Below are 24585 nucleotides of genomic sequence, written 5' to 3' on the forward strand. Positions count from 1 at the left end.
AAATTTAAAAATAACTGACTAAGAGGGAGTCATCTTAATAGTTAGGAATATATTCTTCTACAGTTACTGTACGAATACTCTTGTACCTATCTATCTACATATATACATACTAGAGATCTGGTGCATGAATTCGTGCACGGGTGGGGTCCCTCGGCCTGGCTGGTGATCAAGACCTATCAGGGGGCCGGCCAGCCGGGTGGAGGGGCCACGGGAGGTTGGCCGGCTGGGGGGAGGGGCCTCGGAAGGTTGGCTGTGGGAGCGCACAGACCACCAGGGGGCAGCTCCTGCATTGAGCGTCTGCCCCCTGGTGGTCAGTGTGTGTCATAGCGACTGGTCGACAGGTCATTCTGGTTGTTCTGGTCGTTCGGTCATAATGGTTGCTTAGGCTTTTATATATATGCTAGAGGCCTGGTGCACGAAATTTGTGCACAGGGGTTGTCCCTCAGCCCTGCCTGCACCCTCTCCAATCTGGGACCCTTGGGGGATGTCTGACTACTGGCAGTCGGACATCCCTCTCACAATCTGGGACTGCTGGCTCCTAACCGCTCACCTGCCTGCCTGCCTGATCTCCCCCTAACCAATCCCCTGCCGGTCTGGTTGCCCCCAACTGCCCTCCCCTCCCAGCCCAATCACCCCCAACTGCCCTCCTCTGCCGGCCCAATCGCCCTCAACTGCCCTGCCCTGCAGGCCTGGTCACCCTCAACTGCCCTCCCCTGCTGGCCTGGTCACCCCAACTGCCCTTCCCTGCTGGCCTGGTTGCCCCTAACTGCCCTCCCCTGCAGGCCTGGTCCCCCCAACTGCTGTCCCCTGCTGGCCTGGTCACCCCCAACTGCCCTCTCCTGCTGGCCTGGTTGCCACTAACTGCCCTCCCCTGCAGGCCTGGTCCCCCCAACTGCTCTTCCCTGCAGGTCTGGTTGCCCCCAACTGCCCTCCCCTGACGGCACCCAGGACCCGAGCTTCCCTCTGGCACTCAGGACCTGAGCTGCTTCGCTCTGGCCGCTGCTGCCAGGCACCCGGGACTGGGGCTGCTTCGCTCTGGCCACCACCACCACCCACCAGATCCGGTCATTTGGTCATTTTGTTCGTGACGCCTCTTGGCCTTTTATTATTATGATAGATAGTCACACAACAGTGTACAACACATATATTCACATGTATTCAAGAATATACACACATATGTGGTCCATTGAAAAAACACACATATGTTCAAAGGACACATACATAAGCTTTTATTGAACAAATGGAATTATAGTGTTTTTTGGTGGATTTCAGATGAACAGATTTTGAATTAATCATAAACATTGGTACTTGACACTCTTATTGATCTATGTTTGGCCATGCTTAGATCCATGTTAGAATTTTCACTAAATTTTTTAAACAATTCTAGGTATTTTACATGTATATTTATATCTGTATAAATCATAAGTATTCAGTATCAGTTTTTTACATTCACTTAATCTTACTCTCTTTTTCATCAGTTGGTCTTTTTTTCCTTCTTCCCTTTTCAACAGGAAGCGGTTTTTCTCCCCACCACCAAGTCCCTTACCCCTCAGTGGAGAAGCTCTACCACAATAGAAAGTTCACAGCAACAGTTTAGCAAGGACTTTCAAAAGAATCTATTTTTTATTAATGTCATGCCTTTTGTTACACATGTATCTCACTATCTTACTCTGTCTTTGTGCTCAGCGTGTTGTTCCATTATAAAATATTTTTTTAAAATTTTAGAACTAACATTTCTTTTATAATTAGTAAAGTGATAACTTGTTTTAGTAATGAATGTTGTAATGTTTTAAACTTGCTTTAATATTACGCTATTAGCTTTTTTAAAAAATTGAGATATAATTGACATATAACGTTATTTGTTTCAGATGTACAACATAATGATTCATTATTTGTATATATTGTGAAATGTTTACCATGATCTGTCACCATACAGAGTAACAGTTTTTTTTTCCTCAGCCACTTTCAAACATATAATATAGTATTACAGACAAACATCGGTTCTCGAATGTCTCCCACCTCAAACAATTTGGTTCTTGATGGAAAAATGTCTCAGCTGTCTAACAAAACTTCAGTTCTCGACCTGACAATCCTTTCATGCTGACAACCTGTATGATCAGTCACGCATCTCTCTGATGACAAAGGAGAGAATGCATGAGTATGAGTTAGTTTACTGCTAAACCTCATGTTGTAAACAGCTCAGGAAATTGTGCTGTGAACATTTTCATGTTCTTTTGCTTTTGTTGCTGCTTATTATTAAATACTAGAGGCCTGGTGCACGAATTCATGCACCAGTAGGGTTGGCCTGCCTGTGGGATCAGGCCAAAACCGGCTTTCCAACATCCCCTGAGGGGTCCCAGATTGCAAGAGGGCACAGGCCAGGCCGAGGGACCCCACTGGTGCACGATCAGGGCCAGGGAGGGATGTGGGAGGTTGGCCAGCCGGGAAGGGACCATGGGAAGGCTCCAGGGTATGTCCAGCTGGTCTCATTCAGTCCCAATCAGCCGGACCCCAGCAGTAAGCTAACCTATTGGTTGGAGCGTCTGCCCCCTGGTGGTCAGTGCACATCATAGCGACTGGTCAACTGTATGCCCCCTGGTGGTCACTGCTCATCATAGCAAGCAGTTAAGCAGTCTTAGCATATCATTAGCATATTACACTTTGGTTGAACGGACAACCGGACACTTAGCATATTAGGCTTCATTATATAGGATGTACAGTAAGTCACCATTGGTCCTAAGAAGGTTAGTGATAGCAGCAAAGTGAAAAGGAAAGTTGTGAGAATAATGATAGAGCTTAGACAGGTACTGTATATAAAAAGGTTAAAACAGGGACTCATTTGGAGGTCTGGAATGGATTAATTCAATTTACATGATTTCTAATGGGAAAAAAAGATTCCATTTTTTAACAAATCACTTCTGAACAGTCTTCCGGAACGAATTAAGTTCAAGAACCCAGGCCCCACTATACTAGCTATATCATCAGCATGCTGCATATTATTTATGTTGTACATTATACCAGCTGTATCATCATGCTGTATATTATTTATGCTGTACTTTATATTAGCTATATCATCATGCTGTACATTACATTCCCATGACATTTATTTTATAACTGGAAGTTTGTACCTTTTGATCACCTTCACCCATTTCTCTCACCCTCTTCCTTCCACCTCTGCCAACCACCAATCGGTTCTGAGTTGGGATTTTTCAATTTTCTTGAAATATTTAACTTTCATATTCCACATATAAGTGAGGTCATACTGGCTTTGTCTTTCCCTGACTTATTTGACTTAGCAAAATACTCTCAAAGCATTGTTGTAGCAAATGGCAAAATTTCCTTTTTTATGGCTAATAGCATTTCATTGTGTATATACCACATTTTCTTTATCAATTTATCCATTGGTGGACACTTAAGTTGCTTCCACGTCTTGGCTATTGTAAATAATGCTGCATTGAACATTGTCATACATATATCTTTTTTCCCATCAATTATACAATTTATTTATTTCAACAACCATATAAGATATGTATTATTAATCCCATATTACCTATGAGAAAACTGAGGGGTACTTTATTTTTTATTTTATTATTTTTTTTGCATTTTAATTTCTTTATTGATTAAGGTATTACATATTTGTCCTCATCCCCCCTTTACCTTCCCAACAGCGCCCCCCCCTCCTCATGCCCTCACCCCACTGTTGTCTGTGTCCACTGGTTAGGCTTATATGCATGCATACAAGTCCTTTGGTTGATCTCTCCCCCTTACCCCCACCCTCCCCTACCTTCCCTCTGAGGTTTGACAGTCTGATTGATGCTTCCCTGTCTCTGGATCTGTTTTTGTTCATCAGTTTATGTTGTTCATTATTTCCCATAGATGAGTGAGATCATGTGATACTTAACTTTCTCTGACTGACTTATTTCACCTAGCATAATGCTCTCCAGTTCCATCTATGTTGTTGCAAATGGTAGGAATTCCTTCTTTTTTTAGCACAGCATAGTATTCCATTGTGTAGATGTACCACAGTTTTTTAATCCACTCATCTGCTGATGGGCACTTAGGCTGTTTCCAAATCTTAGCTATGGTAAATTGTGCTGCTATGAACATAGGGGTGCATATATCCTTTCTGATTGGTGTTTCTAGTTTCTTGGGATATATTCCTAGAAGTGGGATCACTGGGTCAAATGGGAGTTCCATTTTTAGTTTTTTGAGGAAACTCCATACTGTCTTCCACAGTGGCTGCACCAGTCTGCATTCCTGCATCCTCGCCAACACTTGTCGTTTATTGATTTGTTGATGATAGTCATTCTGACAGGTGTGAGAGGGTACCTCATTGTCGTTTTGATTTGCATCTCTCGGATGATTAGTGACTTTGAGCATGTTTTCATATGTCTCTTGGCCTTCCTTCTGTCTTCTTTCGAAAAGTTTCTGTTTAGGTCCGTTGCCCATTTTTTGATTGGATTGTTTATCTTCCTTTTTTTAAATTGTATAAGTTCCCTGTAAATGTTGGAGATTAAAACCTTATCGGTGATAACATTGGCAATTATGTTCTCCCATGTAGTGGGCTTTCTTGTTGTTTTGTTGATGGTTTCTTTTGCTGTTGTCATACATATATCTTATCAAGTGCTTTTGTTTCCTTCAGATAAATAAATACCCAGAGTAGAATTGCTGGATCACATGGTAGTTCTTAATTTTTTAGAAACCTCCCTTCTGTTTTTCATAGTGGCTGCACCAATGTACATTCCTACCAACAGTGCTCTTTTCTTCACGTTCCCACCAACACTTGTTATTTCTCTTCTTTTTTATGATAGACATTTTAATAGGTGTGAGGTGCTATCTCTTTGCAGTTTAGTTTTGCATTTTCCTAATGATTAGTGATGTTGAGCACCTTTTCATACACATGTTGGCCATCTGTGTGTCTTAGGAAAGTGCCTGTTCACATTCTCTGCCCATTTTTAAACTGGATTGTTTGATTGGGTTTTTTTCATTTGCTAATGAGTTTATGAGTTCTTTCTATAGTTTGGATATTAACCCCTTATCAGATATGTGGTTTGCAAATTTTCTTTTCATGTGGTAGGTTGACTTTTCATTTTGTTGATGGTTTCCTTTGCTTTGCTGAAGCTTTTTGGTTTGATATAGGATGTAGTCCTACTTGTTTATTTTTGTTTTTGTTGCCTTTGCTTTTGGAGTCAGATCCAAAATATCATCACCAAGATCAACGTCAACTAGCTTATTGCTTATGTTTTCTTCAAGGAGTTTTATAGTTTCAGGTCTTATGTTCAAATTTTTTATCAATTTTGAGTTAATTTTCATGAATGGTATAAGGTAATGGTCCAGTTTCATTATTTTTCATGTGGTTGCCCAGTTTTTCCAACACCGTTTATTAAGCTAAGCATTAAGTTAAATGAATTACCATTTTTGCGTGAATTTAGAGGATTAGGAGATGATGGTAGGAGTAAAATATTAGGGTCAAGTTAGAATTTATTATTGGTATGCTAAAATTCCAAAACTCTGATTTCAATGTAGAATTATCATCAAGAGACTTTTCATATAACAATGACAATGTTTACTATTACTTCATTACAATCTAACAATGTTCACATGTACAGAAATCTACACATCAGTCAGCTCTCCATTTGTGTGGCAAGCAATTGCTCTAGGATTGAATAAATAACCTCACGGGATATTTGGTAATTTGCCTGGAAGCCTTGCCTGGCTCCTTAAGGAAAGAGGAAGAGGAAACTGATAGAAGTACTTTTGTGTCTGATCACTGGCTTTACCTTTGATTCATTTACTCTTAATCCTGTCCTTTTTTGGCATCACATACATAATCAGCAGTCCTTAGATGTATGTTCTTTGAAAGCAATGAGGCATGGTACCTAGTTTGCTAGGTAGTTCTGGGATACAGTCTCCTAATCCTACCCCTCTCATCTGTTCTATCTACCTTTCCCAGACCCCACAACTACACTGCCTGCCCGGCTCTACCTGAATGCAGTGAGTGATGGTTCCTGGGATGCTGTTCTTTCCAGAGAAAAACAAAATAAAACTCCTAAGACATTTGAAGTGACTAAATACCAAATATTTCTTAACAGATGGGAGGAAGGGAGGGATGAGAGAGAGAGAGAGAGAGAAGGGGCGGGGAGGGGAGGGGAGGGGAGGGGAGATGAACCACTAATTTAAACCTGAAAAATGACCTTTCCAATGAGGATCTGATGTAACCCTTCTGCAAATATGTTTGGTGGGACAAGTTAGAGTGCTATATTTCTTGAACACAGATATATATGGAGTTAACAGTGATACTTTAACTGGTACAGTTTTATTTTTCTTAGTGAAGCTAAAATTTATTCCTTAATATTTTATGGCTGGCAGTTCATTCGGATATATGGTGTATAAGTCAGCTTGTTCTGTCAAAATACCATAGAATGGGTGGCCTAAACAACAGAAATTTATTTCTCAGGGTTCTGGAGGCTGGCAAGGTTCAGATCTAGATGCTGGCTGATTCACCTTCTGGAGAGAGTGCTCCTCCTGGCTTGCAGATGGCCACCTTCTCACTATGTCCTCACACCGACTTTCCTCAGTGCGTGCACGTGGCTCTTACATGACCACCAAACCTACTGAATTAGGACCCCACCCTTACTTATGTCCTCATTTAACCTTAATTGCCCCATCTCCTAACAGCCCTATCTCCAAATATAATCACATTGATGGTTAGGGCTTCAACATAGGGATTGGAGAAGGGAGTGCACATTCAGTCTTATCATATTTCTTATGATAAATGTTTGATTATTCCCTAAATCAAATTATAACTTGGGTTAAGAATTGTGTTTACTGTTTTGATTTATACCAGTATGTCCATTGCAAATAACTGCCTTAATGAAGTGTACATTTCAAAAGTGTAAAATGCATAAAACTACAGTCAGCTAAGCATAATGTCATATTTTAACTATGAAAATAACAGGAGCTTCCATCAAAGCCAACAGAATTCACAAACCTGCATCATTTATCTTTTATACAATAGTAGCCTTGAAGGGTTGCTATTTTCTACATAGTTTCTGGTGTGCTATTGCTATCCTTACAGAAAGAAAACTGAGTTTGTCTAAGCAATGAAGCCACACCTAAGTCCTCTGGGATGGTGTCACTGTGCTGTGCCTCAGAGCAGGGAGGGGAAGTTCTTCGGGCAATCCTATATAATAAAAGCCTAATATGCAAATAGACCGACCAGCAGAACGACCAGTAGCTATGATGCGTACTGACCACCAGGGGGCAGATGCTCAATGCAGAAGCTGCCTCCAGCCCTCAGGCCCCAGGCCAGCCAAGGTGGGTGCCAGCGGGCAGGGGACTCCCGATCGCCCCACTGGTTGCCCCATAGATCAGCTCTGATTGCCAGCCAGGCCTAGGGACCCTACCCGTGCACGAATTTCATGCACTGGGCCTCTAGTCTTTATATAATTGTGTTTAGTTTTAATGCTTGGGATGTGAAACGTTCATATGTTTGTGTTTAGCAAGAATCTTGGCATAAATTGTATCTGATAGTGAATAAAAACCGAAAGTTCATTGAGTCCTCTTGAGAGGAGTGTCCTTATTTACACAAGTTCAGAGGTCTTCATTTGCACTAGAAAGTTAAGAACAGGTGGGAAAAGAGGCAGTTGTAGGACCCTTTCTTTTTAGAAAGATGGGGTGGGGTATCCCCAGCAGTCCTTGAGGAGAAGTGCGGCTTTCCCAGTGGGGAAAAGTGACATTCCCAGCAGACATATCCAAAGACAGTGTGTTATGCCACTTCAGAGGAAAGCCATCAGCCTGAGGGAAGAGACTTATTTTAGTGGAAAGAAATGATGCAGGAAGTCACCCCTCTGTCCTTGGGACCTGTTACTAGTGTTGCTGTGGATCCAGGCCTCCAAAGCCTCTCATCCCCACACCGAACATGGCCTGACTCACATTGCCATGATGACTTCTACTTCTGTGACCTCCTTCCTCTACCTTCCTCTTAACCACTTTTTGGAATAAGGCAGGGAATACACATACATGATCCTCTTTATCACGCAGCTGACCTGAGACTTTCCTCTTTGCTGGAATGTTTCTGAGACTTATCGAGACTTATCGTGAATAGGCAGGTTAAAAGTAATGAGTAATTGGAATACAAGATTGACTGGGAATATTTCTATGGGGACATTGAACCAGTACCTTTTTTAAAAAAATACGTTTTTATTGATTTCAGAGAGGAAGAGAGAAATAAAAACATCGATGATGAGAGAGAACCATTGATTGGCTGCCTCCTGCACGCCCCCATCCTGGGGAACCGAGCCTGCAACCAAAGTATGTGCCATGACTGGTTCATAGGTCTACACTCAACCACTGAGCCACTCAGGCTGGGCGAACCAGTACCTTCTAAAAACAAGTAAGGTGCTAATCCCTGGAAGTTGAACGAACAGAGCTTTGAGTGGCATGACCAAAGCCGTGGCCATGGCAAAGTCCAGGATTTTGCTCAGTTGGATTTTGGGACATAATTGGGATGGGAAATAAGCCTGGAAAGTTATGTCTGAATCAAATCCCTGAATACCAAGCTAAAGAATCTGAAATATACAGAAGGCTTGAAGAATTGCTTTTTCAATGTTTTCATTGCTTGGGTATGCTGCAGCTAAATGCAGTCAATGTTTATTTATCTGAATATTTAAAAATTAAAAAATGGCCTGTCAAGAACCTTTGAATCATTCTCTTTTGGGGCCTGCCTACCTTGTAGCCGTAGCCAGATCCCTGCTTGTTAGGATGAAGGGAGAGGGAGAAAGGAAAGGAGATAAAGCTAAAGCTCATTTAGTTGCTACGTTTTGAGATATGTCATAGGCAAAGAGATCAATATTAATTTATTACAATCAGAATTATATTGCTTTTAGCCAAAGGTTGTTTTAAGACAGGCAAAGAGTAGGCTAATTTAACTTTGAAAGTAAGTTATAAAGGTCAAGGCAGTACAAAATTAGAGTGCATTTCTGAGTGAAAATTTAAGTAACATTGAGAATTAGCTTTATGAGAAGAGTAACGTGATAAATGTATCACCATAATATATTAACCAGTGTCTAAAGTAACTTTTGCTCTGAACTTTAAAGCGCAAATGCAATTACTGAGTATAATGGGAGTTTGAATCACATATGGATTGTATTTATCCAGTTTTCTCTTGTTCTAAGCAACCCTCAAACTCTATAATACCGTTAACTACAGCAAAATATACACATACTAGATTCAGAGAAAGAGTTTCAACTATTTTCCACATGCCTTCACTAATAAATAAAGAGGAAACTGAGACTATTGCTACCAGCACTTAAAATTATAATGTGCGAACATGAAAACACTCATTATAAGATCCCAATCTGCATATATCTGCCAAATTTGTTATTTATTGCATTTCTGTTCCCATGATGATGTCTCTCAAGCTCTCTTTAAATGTGAGGTGATTGTTTAATTAAGGGATAATCATTTCCCAGTGTGACTTATTCACACATGATATAATTTTTTATCAATCCATGATGTACCTAACCACATCCACAGAGACCAAAAGGTGAGTGGGCTAAAAGGATACATTGATTTGATTAAGTGATAGAATTGTAGACAAATTTTGCACACATTTTTTGCTAATTTTTTATAATAAGGTAAAATGCCTGGAAAGTATTTATGAATTGATCACCTTAATGCATTGTATTCTAAGAAACATTTTGCTATGATGCTAGTGAATAATAAATATTAAATTATAATAGTACTTTTATATCTGCCATCTCATTTCATCAGTGCAAAATTAGCACCATTTGGGGGGTTAAGTTTTAAACAGCACCATTAAATTCCTTCTGGAATTTGATATGCACAAGTTATAAGAAAAGATTTGGAGAGAATAGCCCATTTAAAAGGAAACAAAGTGTCCCAGTTTGGCCACAAACAGCAGTCCTTGAGGAGAAGTGCAGCTTTCCCAGTGGGGAAAAATGACACTTAAATCTGTTCTCTGCAGTGTTCTCATTATTTTACCCAGCCTGGGCACTCTGGTCTCGCCAAGCCCAGCCATCATGTTACCTGGGATCATCTCCAGTTTTCTCCTTAAAACTGTTACTGAAACCACTGGAAGGGCCCAGTGAAATCATTCAGCATGCTCACAAGCATGTCAAACTTGCCGCCAGTGGGCCACATGCCTCATTTAAATAAACGCAGCATGTGGCCCGCTGGCCCCGAGTTTGACATGCTTGCAGAGTCACCATGTGTGCCTGCATGTATCTACCTGTGCAAGCCTTCCCTCTCAGAGCCTAATTTAGGATGTGTTTGGAGCAATAGGTACCTTTCAAAATAGCCTTTGAAAATCTTCAAGTGTCCTGGTTGGAAAAACCTATATGGGCCCTCCAGTGCATGCGTCCTCAATAGCACCTGCTCACCCTCAGTGCTAGAATGACTTAGAGTTCACTGTTCACATGCCTGCTTCCTCTCCCCAGATTGCCAGCTTCTGGGGAGGGCCTGCCTATGCATTCCTATCTCTGTAGCCCTGCATCCAGCACAGTACTGAGACGACTTTTAGTAAATATTTGTTGTATCAGTGAGTAAGAAGAATAGAAAAGCATAGATTTGGAGGCAAGCATATATGGAATCCAATCTTGGCTCTGTCTACTCTGTGATTTGGGGTAAGTGTCTTAACCTTTCTGAGCCTTAGTTTCCTCAAAACAGGATGCAGTAGCCAGTTCACAAGTAGCTGGCACACTGATAATAAGTAATGAATGAAAAGCGTATTTTAGACTCTTAAGTGCTCTTTGGTTGGTAGTCTGTTAACGTAACAGATCTTTGCTGTGTATTGATTATGCACCATGAGACCTGTGCTAGGTGCTGAGAGCTACAGAGATGAAGATAGACAGGCTTCTCCCTTCAGGATGTGAATAGTCCAACATGGTGATTTCTCTTCTAAGTTATTTGGGGGTGGGGGGGCAGGGAGCTATCAGGCTTAAATTTAGGTGGATTACTTATTAAAAGCATTGATTGGTTTCTAACTCCTTTCTTCTGCATGGAACCCCCCACCCTAAGAATGAGAGAGCACCCAGTTCCTACTGCTCCTGTTCTTCATGATACACTGCCAACAGTTTTGCCAAGTTCTTATTCTCTGCTGCATTGCTAGTACTCAAGAATATTTCAGAATTATGGATGAGATGATGTCATATCCCAGCAGAATAAGAATCAGGAAAGCCTCCCACCCTAAAATTAGAATGTAGCAGACTTTGTTATTGTAATTAGATAACTATTCTTTATAGTTAATTGAAACCATCCACAGAGAGAGTGAATTCAGATGTTTTCTGGGGCACTTAAAAGTGTATCCGATGGGACTCTGTGCTCACTGCTAGAAGTGAGCTGATTAGAAGACTTAAAAGGTTTGTTAGAACAATGAACTCCTTTCCAAACATTCTTCAAGCCTGCCTTAAGCAAGAGAAGGAAAATGGTTCCTCAAAGAGAGTCCCCAGTGTTCGCTCATGTTGCTATGTTAATGGTAGAAAATCCCAGCACTTGTATAATGTTTTTAAAACCTATGTAGCTTTGATATTAAAATACATAATTAATGTTTGACAGTGTTATGGTGTAAAGCAGTTTTTCCCCTATGTAGATTGCCTCTTCAATGGTAGAAAAGATGTGTGTGTGTATGTGTGTGTGTACATGTGTGAGCATGCATATCCACAAGTGTGTGTGTGCATGGGCATGCATTGTTTATGGATTCACAGTCCCTAAGCCCCAAATGGAAAATACTTCTAACTAGTAAGCATTCACTCTAAACGGTTTAAAATTAAGTGCTGTGGTGATAAATCATTGATCACAAGTGCCATTATTAGTGACTCCCTTTTCTTTAGCCAGGACAGAAGTTTGTTTTTTTCATCAAATATTTTAAGTTCCTACCATGAGGAAAACATTGTGCTTGGAGAGAAGTAGAGGTACAGCTAGACCCTGAACTTTTGGAAGTTTGGATGTTTGATTTCCATTAAAAGTAACATAAATCTTCTCAACTTTCACTAAATGTTGAACGTCCCCAGGTTTAGTTCCAGGTCCCGTTTTCTTATCCTCTACAAGGTTTCAGTTACCATCTAAATCACTGGTTCTCAACCTTTCTAATGCCGCGACCCTTTAATACGGTTCCTCATGTTGTGGTGACCCGAACCATAAAACTACTTTCGTTGCTACTTCATAACTGTAATTTTGCTACTGTTAATGAATCGTAATGTAAATATCTGTGTTTTCCAATGGTCTTAGGCTCTACAGTCACGACCCACAGGTTGAGAACCGCTAGCAGGGTTGCCTAAGACCATCGGAAAACACAGATATTTACATTACGATTCATTACAGTAGAAAAATTACAGTTATGAAGTAGCAACGAAAATAATTTTATGGTTGGGGGTCACTACAACATGAGGAACTGTATTAAAGGGTCGCGGCATTAGAAAGGTTGAGAACCACTGATCTAAATGCTTCTGCCTCGCAAATGTGTACCTCTAGCCCACTCATCTGCTTTGAGCTCCACACTCATGTTCCACATTAAATCTCTACTTGAATATAGACAGTACCCTAAATTCAGTGCATCCAACTAACTCTGAGGGTGTTATCTAAGTGAATTAACTATTCATCCAGTTACATTTCCTTCATTCTCAATGTCTAGTCCACCACCAAGTCATGCTGATTTTATTGGTTAAATATATCTTAAATCTGCACACTTCTCCTTTTCCATAGCCACTACTGGATGGTCACCATGATCTCTTGTTCAGGTGACTCCAGTAGACCTCTCACTGGCACCCCGTCTTTCCTTCTGGCTCCTCTCCATTGCTCTTTAAAATGTGAATCTTACCAGGTCACATCCTTTGCATAAGCCCGTTTAACAAGTCCCCATTGCTGGTGCACAAATATCCAGAATCCTTAATGTGGCCTCCAGGACCTACATAGCTCCCTTGTAGTGTATCTTCCTCTCAAAGAGCCTGGAATAATTTTTTTCCTGACTTTTTCATCTAGTTAACTTCTGGCTTCTTTCTAGACCATACCTCAAAAGAATCTTCCACAGAAAAGCGTCCCTGACCCCTTAAACTGACCACAATGTACAGCTCCACATTTAATTGTATGGTTAATGATCAGTGTCTTCTCCACAGGACTGAAGGCCCACAGAGCAAGCACCATGTCTGTTTACTCACCATTGTGTTCCTAGCTGGAGAGCCAGCAGGAGCTCTGTACTGAAGGCTATCCTAAGCCAAATTAATCTATTTGAAATTTATCTTAAAGGCAGTGGGAAGTCTTTGGAGGATTTTAAGCAGGAACAGTGTGATTGGATGCTTACTTTGGAACAATCATCTTGGATGAGGTGTAGCAATATCAGACAAATACTCCCCAAAGAGATGTGAGGCAGAGTCACAGTAACTGCAGGTTCCTGCCATTCTTTCTCTATTCCACTTCTCCAGTCCCTCCTCTCTAAATCCAGTCCAGCCCAGCCAGTGTAGGTCAGTGGTTGAGCATCGACCTATAAACCAAGAGGTCATGGTTCAATTCCTGGTCAGGGCACATGCCTGGGTTGTGGGCTCAGTTCCCAGTAGGGGGCATGCAGGAGGCAACTGATCCATGATTCTGTCATCATTGATGTTTCTCTCTCTCTCCCTCTCCCTTCCTCTCTCTGAAATCAATAAAAAATATATATTTTAGAAATGGTCTAGGTCCAAATGTGTATCTCTAGCCCACATCTCTCGCTCTGGTGGGAGACTGTTGGATAAGCAGAGAGTATACTCCAGCATGGGAAGTGATACCAAGGGAGTTTGAACAGAGTTCTTGAATGCAGAGGAGGTCATAGCTAAAACAATCCCCTGGTAGAATAAGAAAAGGCCTCACAGAGGAGGAGGCATTTGAAGTGGGATGAACTAGGAAAGAATGGTGGGTTTTGCCAGGTAGGAACAAATGGGGAGGGGCATTTAAGTGGCTGGAACAGCATGTGTAACGTCCCAGAGCTGTAAAAGGGCATGGCAGACTGGTGAATGACATTAGCCCTGCAGTTTCGTAGTGGCAAAGAGGATGCATGGGAAGAGAGATGAAGAGGGTGGTAGGAGATGGAAAAAGACAAGTACATTAGTGCTGTTTTATAAAGGGTCTGGTGTTCTTGACTCAGACTGTGGGCTGCCAGAATCACTGGACCACTCTTAATAGCTCTGGATTAAAAAACAGTACATGAGGAAATGCTTTATATTGGAAGTCTAATGGTGTATTAGGAAGGCAGTGACCAAGCCAGTGAGAGGAATGATCTTCTGAACCCAAGAAACACAAGCATGACTGTGGTCCTGAGGGAGGTGAATTGGGATCTGGGCCTCCAGGGAAGAGCTGGCCGGGCCTGCCATTGGGAGACCGAGTCCTGAGCCTGGCTCCACGCTGGTGCGTTCTGCCCTGACAGCAGTCTGGATTTGTGTTTTGCAGTTCCCTGGAGAACGGGAGACCACCTGATCCTGCAGACTGGGCCGTGGTGGATGTCGTCAATTACTTCCGGACAGCGGGATTTGAGGAGCAAGCTAATGCTTTTCAAGAACAGGTAACTGTCTAGAGAAACACATGATGGACACAATTACCTCTCTTCCCACAGAAGCCGAAGTAAGTGAGGAGGAAGAGGACCAGAGAGTACTGAGGGATCCGTGAGGCTCTCTGCATGTATTCCATACCAAGTCCTAATCATATCAGGCCTTAACAACCTCAGGAATGTGGGAAAGGGAAGAAAAAAATGACAAGCTAAAAGTGCAAGAGGAATACCGAGGCCCGGAGACAGTAAACAGCTACAGAGAGGAGGGCTAAAGCTCATTTACATCTGCATATTCTGAAAGATGCAACAGCCCTATCTCCAACACAAACACACTAGAAAGCAGAAAACAGAAAAGAATGAAAAAGGAGAGACAAATCTGACAAAGAGACATGCAGCCCCATCTACTGCTGGCCTTTGCACCAAATGATCTTAATAACCCCCTCCAATTTGCTTTCCAGTGCTTAGCAAAGTAGAGTGGAAAGAGCACAGGATTTAGTTAAATCCTGGTTCTTCTCACACTGTGTAACCCGGGCAGGTTACTACATCTCTGAGTCTTGGCTTCACATCTACATCATGAAGCTATCAATGCCTCACTTGGTGGAGGGTGGTATGAGGATTCAAGGACAATGGATGCACAGTGCCTAGGATAGGCCCTAATGGTGTCGATGCCCACAAATGTTAATTCCCTTCCCTTAGGTCTAGGGTTGGTATTGGGGAGAGAGAGAGAGAGAAGCAGAGGTCCCTCCTGATGGTCTGGGTCAGTGGTCAGCAAACTGCGGCTCGCGAGCCACATGTGGCTCTTTGGCCCCTTGAGTGTGGCTCTTCCACAAAATACCATGGCCTGGGTGAGCCTATTTTGAAGAAGTGGTGTTAGAAGAAGTTTAAGTTTAAAAAATTTGGCTCTCAAAAGAAATTTCAATCATTGTACTGTTGATATTTGGCTCTTTTGACTAATGAGTTTGCCAACCACTGGTCTGGGTGATCCCTGGCCCTATTTTTCAGATCTGTAGGAATAGTGCTCGAGGGGCTTTGCTAAGAGGAAGCAAATTGGGGAAGCAGGTTGTGGTCCACACCAGGCCAGCTACCTCCCTATCAATAAAGGCTGCCATTTTCCCAGCATTAAATCTTATAAAGAGGGAATATGCTAATTGACCATCACACCCTCACAAAGATGACAGGGCCCACAGCCAATAAAGAGGGAATATGCTAATTGACTGTCATGTCCTCACAAGATGGCAGCACCCACAGCCACAAGATGGCAGTGCCCAGTCTCCTCAGCCCTGCCTCATCCAGCCTCAGTCCCCTCAGCCCTGCCTCATCCAGCCTCAGTCCCCTCAGCCCTGCCTCATCCAGCCTCAGTCCCCTCAGCCCTGCCTCATCCAGCCTCAGTCCCCTAGTCCCCTCAGCCCTCCCTCATCCAGCCTCAGTCCCCCAGTCCCCTCAGCCCTGCCTCATCCAGCCTCAGTCCCCCAGTCCCCTCAACCCCACCTCATCCAGCCTCAGTCCCCCAGTCCCCTCAGCCCTGCCTCATCCAGCCTCAGTCCCCCAGTCCCCTCAGCCCTCCCTCATCCAGCCTCAGTCCCCCAGTCCCCTCAGCCCTGCCTCATCCAGCCTCAGTCCCCCAGTGCCCTCAACCCCACCTCATCCAGCCTCAGTCCCCCAGTCCCCTCAGCCCTGCCTCATCCAGCCTCAGTCCCCCAGTCCCCTCAGCCCTCCCTCATCCAGCCTCAGTCCCCCAGTGCCCTCAACCCCACCTCATCCAGCCTCAGTCCCCCAGTCCCCTCAGCCCTGCCTCATCCAGCCTCAGTCCCCCAGTCCCCTCAGCCCTCCCTCATCCAGCCTCAGTCCCCCAGTCCCCTCAGCCCTGCCTCATCCAGCCTCAGTCCCCCAGTGCCCTCAACCCCACCTCATCCAGCCTCAGTCCCCCAGTCCCCTCAGCCCTGCCTCATCCAGCCTCAGTCCCCCAGTCCCCTCAGCCCTGCCTCATCCAGCCTCAGTCCCCCAGTGCCCTCAACCCCACCTCATCCAGCCTCAGTCCCCCAGTGCCCTCAACCCCACCTCATCCAGCCTCAGTCCCCCAGTCCCCTCAGCCCTGCCTCATCCAGCCTCAGTCCCCCACTCTCCTCAGCCCCGCCTCAGTCCCCCAGTCCCCTCAGCTCCGCCTCATCCAGCCAGAGTCCCCCAGTCCCCTCAGCCCTGCCTCATCCAGCCAGAGTCCCCCAGTCCCCTCAGCTGCCTCACCCAGTCCCCGCAGCACCCAGCCTCATCCAGCCTAAGTCCCCCAGTCCCCTCAGCTCCACAGGGGAAGGCAGTTGGGGGCGATCGGGCCAGCAGGGGAGGGCAGTTGGGGACAATCATGCTGGCAGGGGAGCAATTAGGCGTCAGTCAGGCTGGCAGGGGAGTGGTTAGGGGGTGATAGGCTGACAGAAGCAGTTAGGGGCAATCAGGCAGGCAGGCAGGCAGGCGAGCAGTTAGGAGCTAGCAGTCCTGGATTGTGAGAGGGATGTCTGACTGCTGATCCCTGTAGTATCGGGCCTAAACCAGCAGCTGGACATCCCCCAAGGGGTCCCAGATTGGAGAGGGTGCAGGCTGGGCTGAGGGACACCCCCCCTCCTGTGCACGAATTTTGTGCACTGGGCCTCTAGTTATAATATAATTGAGAATATTATGAACTGAAGAGTGTGTCTGGCTGCTTCTTCCAGATCCTTTTAGCCCTTTCTTATTCTCTCAAGATGGGTTTGGATAGTTGAACTTTTTTAATATCATATATGCCAACCTCTAGATTTTCTTCAACCAGTATTTCTTTTAACCTAATCCCTATTTTTTTTAAAAATTCGGAACATTTGCCAAAATAGCAGGTTGAGTCACTTCACACCCACCAGAATAACTAAAATTAGAAAGATAGATAAACCCAAATGTTGGTGAGGATGTGGAGCAACCACACTCTGTTACACTGTTGATGGGAGTGTAACATAAACACTCATACATCTATGCCATGACCCAGCAGTTTCATTCCTATTTACCAGAAAGATATGAAAACATATGTCCACAAAAGATCTGTACAAAATTGTTCTTAGTAGATTTATTTATAATAGTCTAAAACTGGAAACTGAAGTGCCATTAATAAGATAATGCATATACAAACTCTATAGTCATACAATGGCGTACAATGGCATATTACTCAGTAATCAAAGGAATGAACTACTGATGAATATAAATTTGGGTGAGTCTCAAAAGATTATGCTGAGTGAGAGAAGCCTTACACAAAAGAGTTCATACTGAATGGTTCCTGTCTCAGTCTGTCTGTGCTGCTATAACAAAAATACAATAAATGGGGTGGCTTATAAACAACAAAAATTTATTTCTCTCAGTTCTGGAGGCTGGAAAGTGCAAGATTAAGGCGGCTGCAGATTTTGTGTCTGGTGAATGCTCACTTCCTGACAGTGAGCATTGCTATGTTCTCACAGGGAGGATGGAGTGAGAGCTCTCTGGGACCTCCTTTATAAGGACAGTAATCTCATTCATGAGGACTCTGCCCTCATGACCTGTCACCTCTCAAAGGCCCCACCTATTGATATCATTACTAATATCCCTACTACCCCATGGGGATTATGTTTTAACATATGAATTGGAGGGGTGGGGGGACAAATATTCAGGCCATAGCAGTTCCATTTAGATAAAGGTTGAAACGGGGAAAATGGGTCAGTGGTAGAAAAAAATCAGAACTGTGGTTACCTCTGGATAGGTGGGAGAGGAGAAGGATGGATGGAGCATGAGAGAACTTTCTGGGTCAGGATAGTTTCTATATATTGACAAGAGTATAGGTTATAGGTGTATGCATTGTCACTGCATATGCACAAGTATATACAAATGATTCAGATTTGTGCATTATATAACCCTTAAATTTTACCTCAGAAGGAAAAGAATTATTTGAAAAATTCAACAATTAATGGCATACAAACTGAAGTATTTAGTTTACAACTTATTGATGTATATAACTTACTTTGAAATGTGTCAAAATATGGATTGAGAGTTGGAGAGAGGGATGAGTAGATGGGTAGTAAGTAGAGAAAATGTTAATTATAAATCTAGGTGGTGAGAATATGGATGTTCAATATAATATACATGCAACTTTTCTTTATGTTTGAAGTTTTTTTGTCATAAAATTGTGGGGAAAATAGCTCAGGTTGGAAAGTGGAAGACTGATCAACTGGAGCATAAGTTATTTTGGTTTGAATGGTAGAAAGTCCACTTGTATCATTGCAGTTGAGTAAATTTGGACAATATTGCAAAAGGTTAACAAAACAAACAAAAGGACTAAGCTAAAAAAGGTCTCTTGGCCAGATTCCCTGCTGCCCAAAAGCATTTTTCAGAATAAGCTTCTACTCAGACTTTCTCAGCGCCATATGTCACAGATTGAAGGAGGGGTGTTCTTTGGGCCTTCTGGATTCTGTAAAAGACCTCAGAAATTCAGCTGGCCGGCTTTGAGGTTGGCTCAGGAGCAGGCTCTCTCTCCCAGGGATGACATCACTCTGGCCCTATAGACACTTAGAGGCAAAAGGGAACAGATTCTCCTAAAGCATTTCATTCAGAAGTCCTTCAAGGCGGGGAAAGGAGCGTCATCTTGCTACTGTGTTGAACCCGCCAATTCAGGAGCCTAAGAAAAGAATTCCCAGGGGACTGGAGTTTTGCAAGCATGGTGCAGAAGCTGGAGTTCCTTCATTCTCATGGAAGGGCGGTTGGGTAGGGGAAAGAGTCTACCTTGAATTATTCTCCAGAAGTGATCCAAATCTTCCTCCTGCTGTGAAACTCTCATTGCCTTTCCTCTGCTCATTAAAAGAGGCTGAAAAGGGAGTTACTGAGCAGGCTCAGGCTGATAAGACAAGTAGCTGCTGTGATTTTCATGAGGACTGAGGGTTAGGATCCTCCACCACATTAACCTCCCTCCGCCGTCATCATGCTTCAGAGGCCTTCAGTGCTTCACCTCCAAGGACCTTCCTGGCAATGAACCTCAAGCAGTCAGCAGTGACTCACCAAGTTCCTTCTGGATGGGAAAACTGCAGGCCACCCCCAGCCCAAACACGTGACCTTCCCAGGCACATCTTCTAGGTCACAGCAGGCAGATCCTTAAATATCCTCAGGGAAGGCTTTGCCCTGCCTTAAATGTAAGCAGGAACACATGGAGAGCATCCCCTAAACCACCTCAGAAAAGGCCAAGTCCAGAAAGGATAGTACGGTTGCCAATGATGTGGGAGCTTAGTTTCATGGCTATGTCTTATGGGCTGAATGTTTGTGACCCCCCAAGATGTGTGTGTTGAAACCTTAAATCCAATGTGATGGCATTAGGGGCTTTTGGGAGATAATTAGATTTAGATGGGTCATGAAGATGGAACCCTTATAATGGGATTAGTGCCCTGAAAAGAAGGGAACAGAAAGCTTGCTCCTTCTCTCTGCCATGTGAGGGCACAGCAAGATGGTAGCTATCTGCAAGCTAGGAAAAGGGTCCTCCACAAGAACCTAACCACGTTGCCACTGTGATCTTGAACTTCTAGCCTCCAGAACTATAAAAAATAAATTTCTGTTGTTTAAGCTACCCAGTTTGTGGTGTCTTGTTATAGCAGTCTGCACTGACACTGATGCCAGACATATCCCCACTCAGATGGGCTGACTTTAAGGAGAGTGTCTGTCTTCATGGTGTGGTCTCACAGTACACATCTAGATACTGGGTTGCCTTAGCAACTAGACTTGATGTAGTTTTCTAGCAGCATGCTCCATTGGAAGATGTCAGTTCGTTGAATGACATTCGTCCAAAAGACAGGAATGGTGTCCTATGTTCCTGTGGTATGGAGAGGCAGCTGGAATAAGCTGGTGATCTTTGTGTAACCTCCTTTTCTCTGTGCTTCACCTCCAGTTATCTCCATTAAGCTTCCCTCTGGTACAGTTATCTCCATGAAGTTTTCTTCTGGCAAGCCTCTTTTGAGCCTTTTGTGTGAGCAACAGCTATAGGCCGAAAGAACTGTCAAAGGGAAGGCCTAGGCTCCTGCACAACGCCCTGTCTACACCCATAGCAATGATCTAGTGTCCATAGTGTGTGTGTGTTGGGTTGTGTTACTGTTCTGGCCAGTCTCCTTTTATGATCAGTGATGTCATTCTCTCTCAGGTTGGCATGTGGTTTGTGTCATCAAGGGAGTTGGGTTCACTGGCTGTGTTAACATTGTGCTCAAAGGGTTCACTGGCCCATCAGAGCAGGAGGCAATGGGAGCCCTTCCTAAAGAGGGCAGCGATTCCAGCACTGTCACTCCTGTCTCTCTTTCCCACAGACATGGTGGCGTGGTGACCGTTTTCCCACGTGTCTTCTAACAGACAGACTCTTAGGCCGTGGTGAGGGGCATGCGTGAGAGTCTTGACTCCTGGTTTCTTTTCTCCTGATTGACTCACTTACTGAGTGATCCTGGAGGGTTTGCCTTTCTAGGACTCAGATTTCTATAGTGATTGTGGAGTTAACCAAGCAGAATATGCTCCAAGCTCCTGCTTTAATAGTCAATTGTTATCTTAGAACTTGCCCTCATGAAGTATGCTTTTAGGCACAGCATAGGACACAGAACCATTTCAGCTGCTGTATACACAGCTGAATTTTCGTGACTAGATGATAACAAATTGGCATTTGCCCCTGGATATAGGTCACTGGTTTTTAAGAGTAAAAAAAAACTTTAGAAATTTTACTTTTCTAAGAGCTTTAGTTTTTAAGAGAAAACCTTTTAACTAAGCTAATTCAAGAACATTGCCACCTTCCTCACACAGAACAATGAGGATCAGATTCATTTTTTTTAAACTCTGAAGGCTAAATGAGCACTGTTCTTTGGTGTAAAGCCAACTCTGTTGACAATACTTCAGTGGCCAGTGGAGGCATTCTAGCAATACAGTTCAGCAACTTTACCACTTAAACTGGATGCCAACTGCAAACCACAAAGATAGTTCTGCCCTTTTGTAGTGTAGTCACTTCATTTCTATCTTTTTCTGACTCACATACTCATATATACTGAATACATACTCTGAAGAAGATCTGCCATTCAATCAATGTGATATAATTCACATTGTTCAGATTCCTCAAACTTTTAAGTAAGTGACATCATTGAACCTGTTTTAAGAACAGTATGTATCACTGAGATAATTTTTTCTCAGAGCATCATGACAAAATAATATGCAACTCAAGGTGACAAATTAATTTTACTCTCTATTATCTCCTCACTTTCCCCAAACCAAATAAGAACAGTATTTCACTCTGAAATGCCTGACTGGTTGTTTAAGCCATTAATTTGAAATGCAGAGATTGGCATTTCTTTTCAGATGACTTTTGGTTAAATTTTGATATGTTTCTAAAGCCACTGACATAATAAATAAAAGTAAAAATGTTTACTGCTACAAAGTGCCAAGTAGCACTAACCACATCAGATGGAGTAGTCGAGTGGGGAAGCCTGTCAGAGCAACCCCGAGAATGTGTTCTAAGTCATAGCCAGAAGGATTTCAACGGTGGTGATTTCAGATGGATAATCTATATCTATAGAAGTCTAAGTGACCAAACGACTGAACGACCGGTCGACTGGTTGCTATGATGCACATGGACCACCGGGGGCAGATGCTCAATGCAGGAGCTGTCCCCTGGTAGTCAGTGCGCTCCCACAGCCAACCTCCTGCGGCTGGCCAACCTCCTGCAGTCCCTCCCCCCGGCTGGCCAACCTCCCATGGTCCCTCACCCTGGCCGCCGGTTCCACCCCCCCCACCCCCCTCACCCCCGATTGGCCCTGATCACCAGCCAGGCCAAGGGACCCCACCTGTGCACAAATTTGTGCACAGGCCTCTAGTTTCTAATAAGACCCAGGACAAAGCCAGGCTTTGGGGGGAGGGGTGTCTAAAGCTTACACAATTCTAGCAGACCACCTGGGGGGTACAAAATTATGAACACACAATTGCTGAGGCAAAATTTAAGCTTCATTAGCTTCATGGTAAATCTAGCTCTGAATCAGACCAGCTGAAACCCCACAAATTGGAAATAACTATTATTACTTTATCAGCATTTCATAGTACTAGGTACTGAAAATAGTCAAGGTGTTCTGCTACCTGATAGATATTTCTTCACAATTGAAGGCTTCTGAAATGCTTAAAATATTTTGTAGCATAATGAACACAGGAAGTGTCAACTCAAACTCTGCCAATATGTCCTTTCAGCCCATAAAAACTTAGAAAAGACTTAAAAAGCAAATAAGAAAATGGCCAAGATAATTGAAAGTGAAACTGATAGGAAAGAATCTTTTGAATTCTTGATTGAAATAGATTGTCATAAACCAAAAATCCTAAAAGGTTGTTTAAGTCATTCACTTGAAATGAGAACAGCTGTAAGACATTATGATATAGACAGATGTCTGGTGCTTCTTTGGCTTATTTACATTGTTTCCATGGTTGTTACAGCTTTTTCTAACATTCATTAAAATAAATATAAGACTGTTATGGTAAAATAATTATTGTAAGTATTCTTTTAGTTTAATAAAAAGCCACCTGAAACCATTATAGGTATGAGAACCATTTGAAGAAAGCACAGAGGATTTCGGGCAGAGGAAGGATCAAACACCGAAGCATGGGGACATGAAATAACATAGTTTATCTTGAGAACTCCAAATACCTTGGAGTAAGAGGAGTGGTCCAGGGAATGCCAAGGGATTGGACTGAAAGGTAAATAGGGGTCCAGCTAACAGACAGTCTGGTTTGCTTGGAAGAAGAGGACTTTGCCTGTCATGCACTAAGAAAGGATAGTAAGTGGGGAGTGCCATAATGAGATTTGTGTTTTTGAAAGATCAGTCTAGTGGTAGTGTGGAGAGTGGCTTGGAGGACATGGAGACCAAAGGCGAGAAAGATGCTATAATAGTTCCATTGGGGATGGAAAGTAAGAGATAGATTGGAGTCTAGGAAGGCAGTCAGAATAATTTAGTGGATCATTAACAGTGGAGATTGAAGATTTGTCCCATCCTGGTTCTCTGCGATAGCCCCAGGACTGAGCTCAGTGCTCACAGGTGGGAGGCCATGGAGACTTGGGTGACTGCCAGGTTTCCAGTTTGGTGGTTATAAAGTACTGCCGTTAACCAGGATGCTTGTGGGGAAATTTTAGAGGGCTGTAATGACCACAGTTTGGGCTGCATCAAATGTGAGGGCCTGTAAGTGGATATATCTAGTATACAGCTCAGGGGACAAGTAAGGCCTAGAAACAGAAATGTGAGCGTCATCAGCATTCATAGGAGAGATTAAGAATGAGAGAGGCATTTGGAAAGGGATCTTAGAAAAAGGCCAAGGAGAATACCACAGTTTTGATAGGAGAAGAAAGGCAACTAGAAAAAGCAACTGACAAAGAATACTCAGGGAGGTGGGCAGAGAACCAGTAATGAGAGGTTGTATAGAAACTCATAAAGGGAAGAGTTTCAGGGAAAATGCAATGATTAACAAGGCCAAATACCTCAAAAAGGTGAAGCCCAATGGAGCTTGTGCATAACAATGGAGTTGGAGGGAGGAATATGAACGATGCTGAGTGAGTGAGACGTGAGACATAGGACATAGGCAGATGGAGGAAGAACCAGTAGCTGGAGGGTCCTTTAAGCATGAGGTCTCTTTTCTCATGGGAGAGGAGACAATCTGATTTACATGCAGGAAAGCAACCAAAAGAATTGGACAGGTTAAAATTGAGTGAAATTGAGGACAGTTAAATGAAGCAAAACTCCCTGAGGATAAGGAAAGGGATGAGATCAAAAGAGTATGGAGGGGTAAGGATATGGAGAAATTGAAGCCCTCATGCATTGCTGGTTGGAATACAAAATGGTGTCGCTGCTGTGGAAAACAGTTTGGCAGTTCTTCAAAAAGTTAAGTGTAAAATTACTGCATGACCCAGAAATTTCACACAAAAGAATTGAAAATACTTGCACACAATCTTCATGGCAGCATTATTAGCAATCACCAAAAGGTGGAAATGACCCAAGTGTCCATGAACAGATAAGTGGATAAACAAAACG

General features: G+C 43.2%; 1 protein-coding gene across 2 annotated transcripts in view; it reads left to right on the forward strand.

The window, feature by feature from the left end:
* Positions 1 to 24585, forward strand: part of SAMD13 (sterile alpha motif domain containing 13) — a 58039-nt gene that overhangs the window by 23002 nt on the left and 10452 nt on the right. For both annotated transcript variants that reach the window (XM_080657286.1, XM_080657287.1), the window contains exon 3: positions 14437 to 14548. In XM_080657286.1, coding sequence (XP_080513412.1) covers positions 14437 to 14548 — 112 coding nt within the window. The remainder of the gene's footprint in view (positions 1 to 14436; positions 14549 to 24585) is intronic.

Source organism: Plecotus auritus, assembly GCF_963455305.1.
Source record: "Plecotus auritus genome assembly, chromosome: 2".
In the NCBI taxonomy this organism is placed as follows: Eukaryota; Metazoa; Chordata; class Mammalia; order Chiroptera; family Vespertilionidae; genus Plecotus; species Plecotus auritus.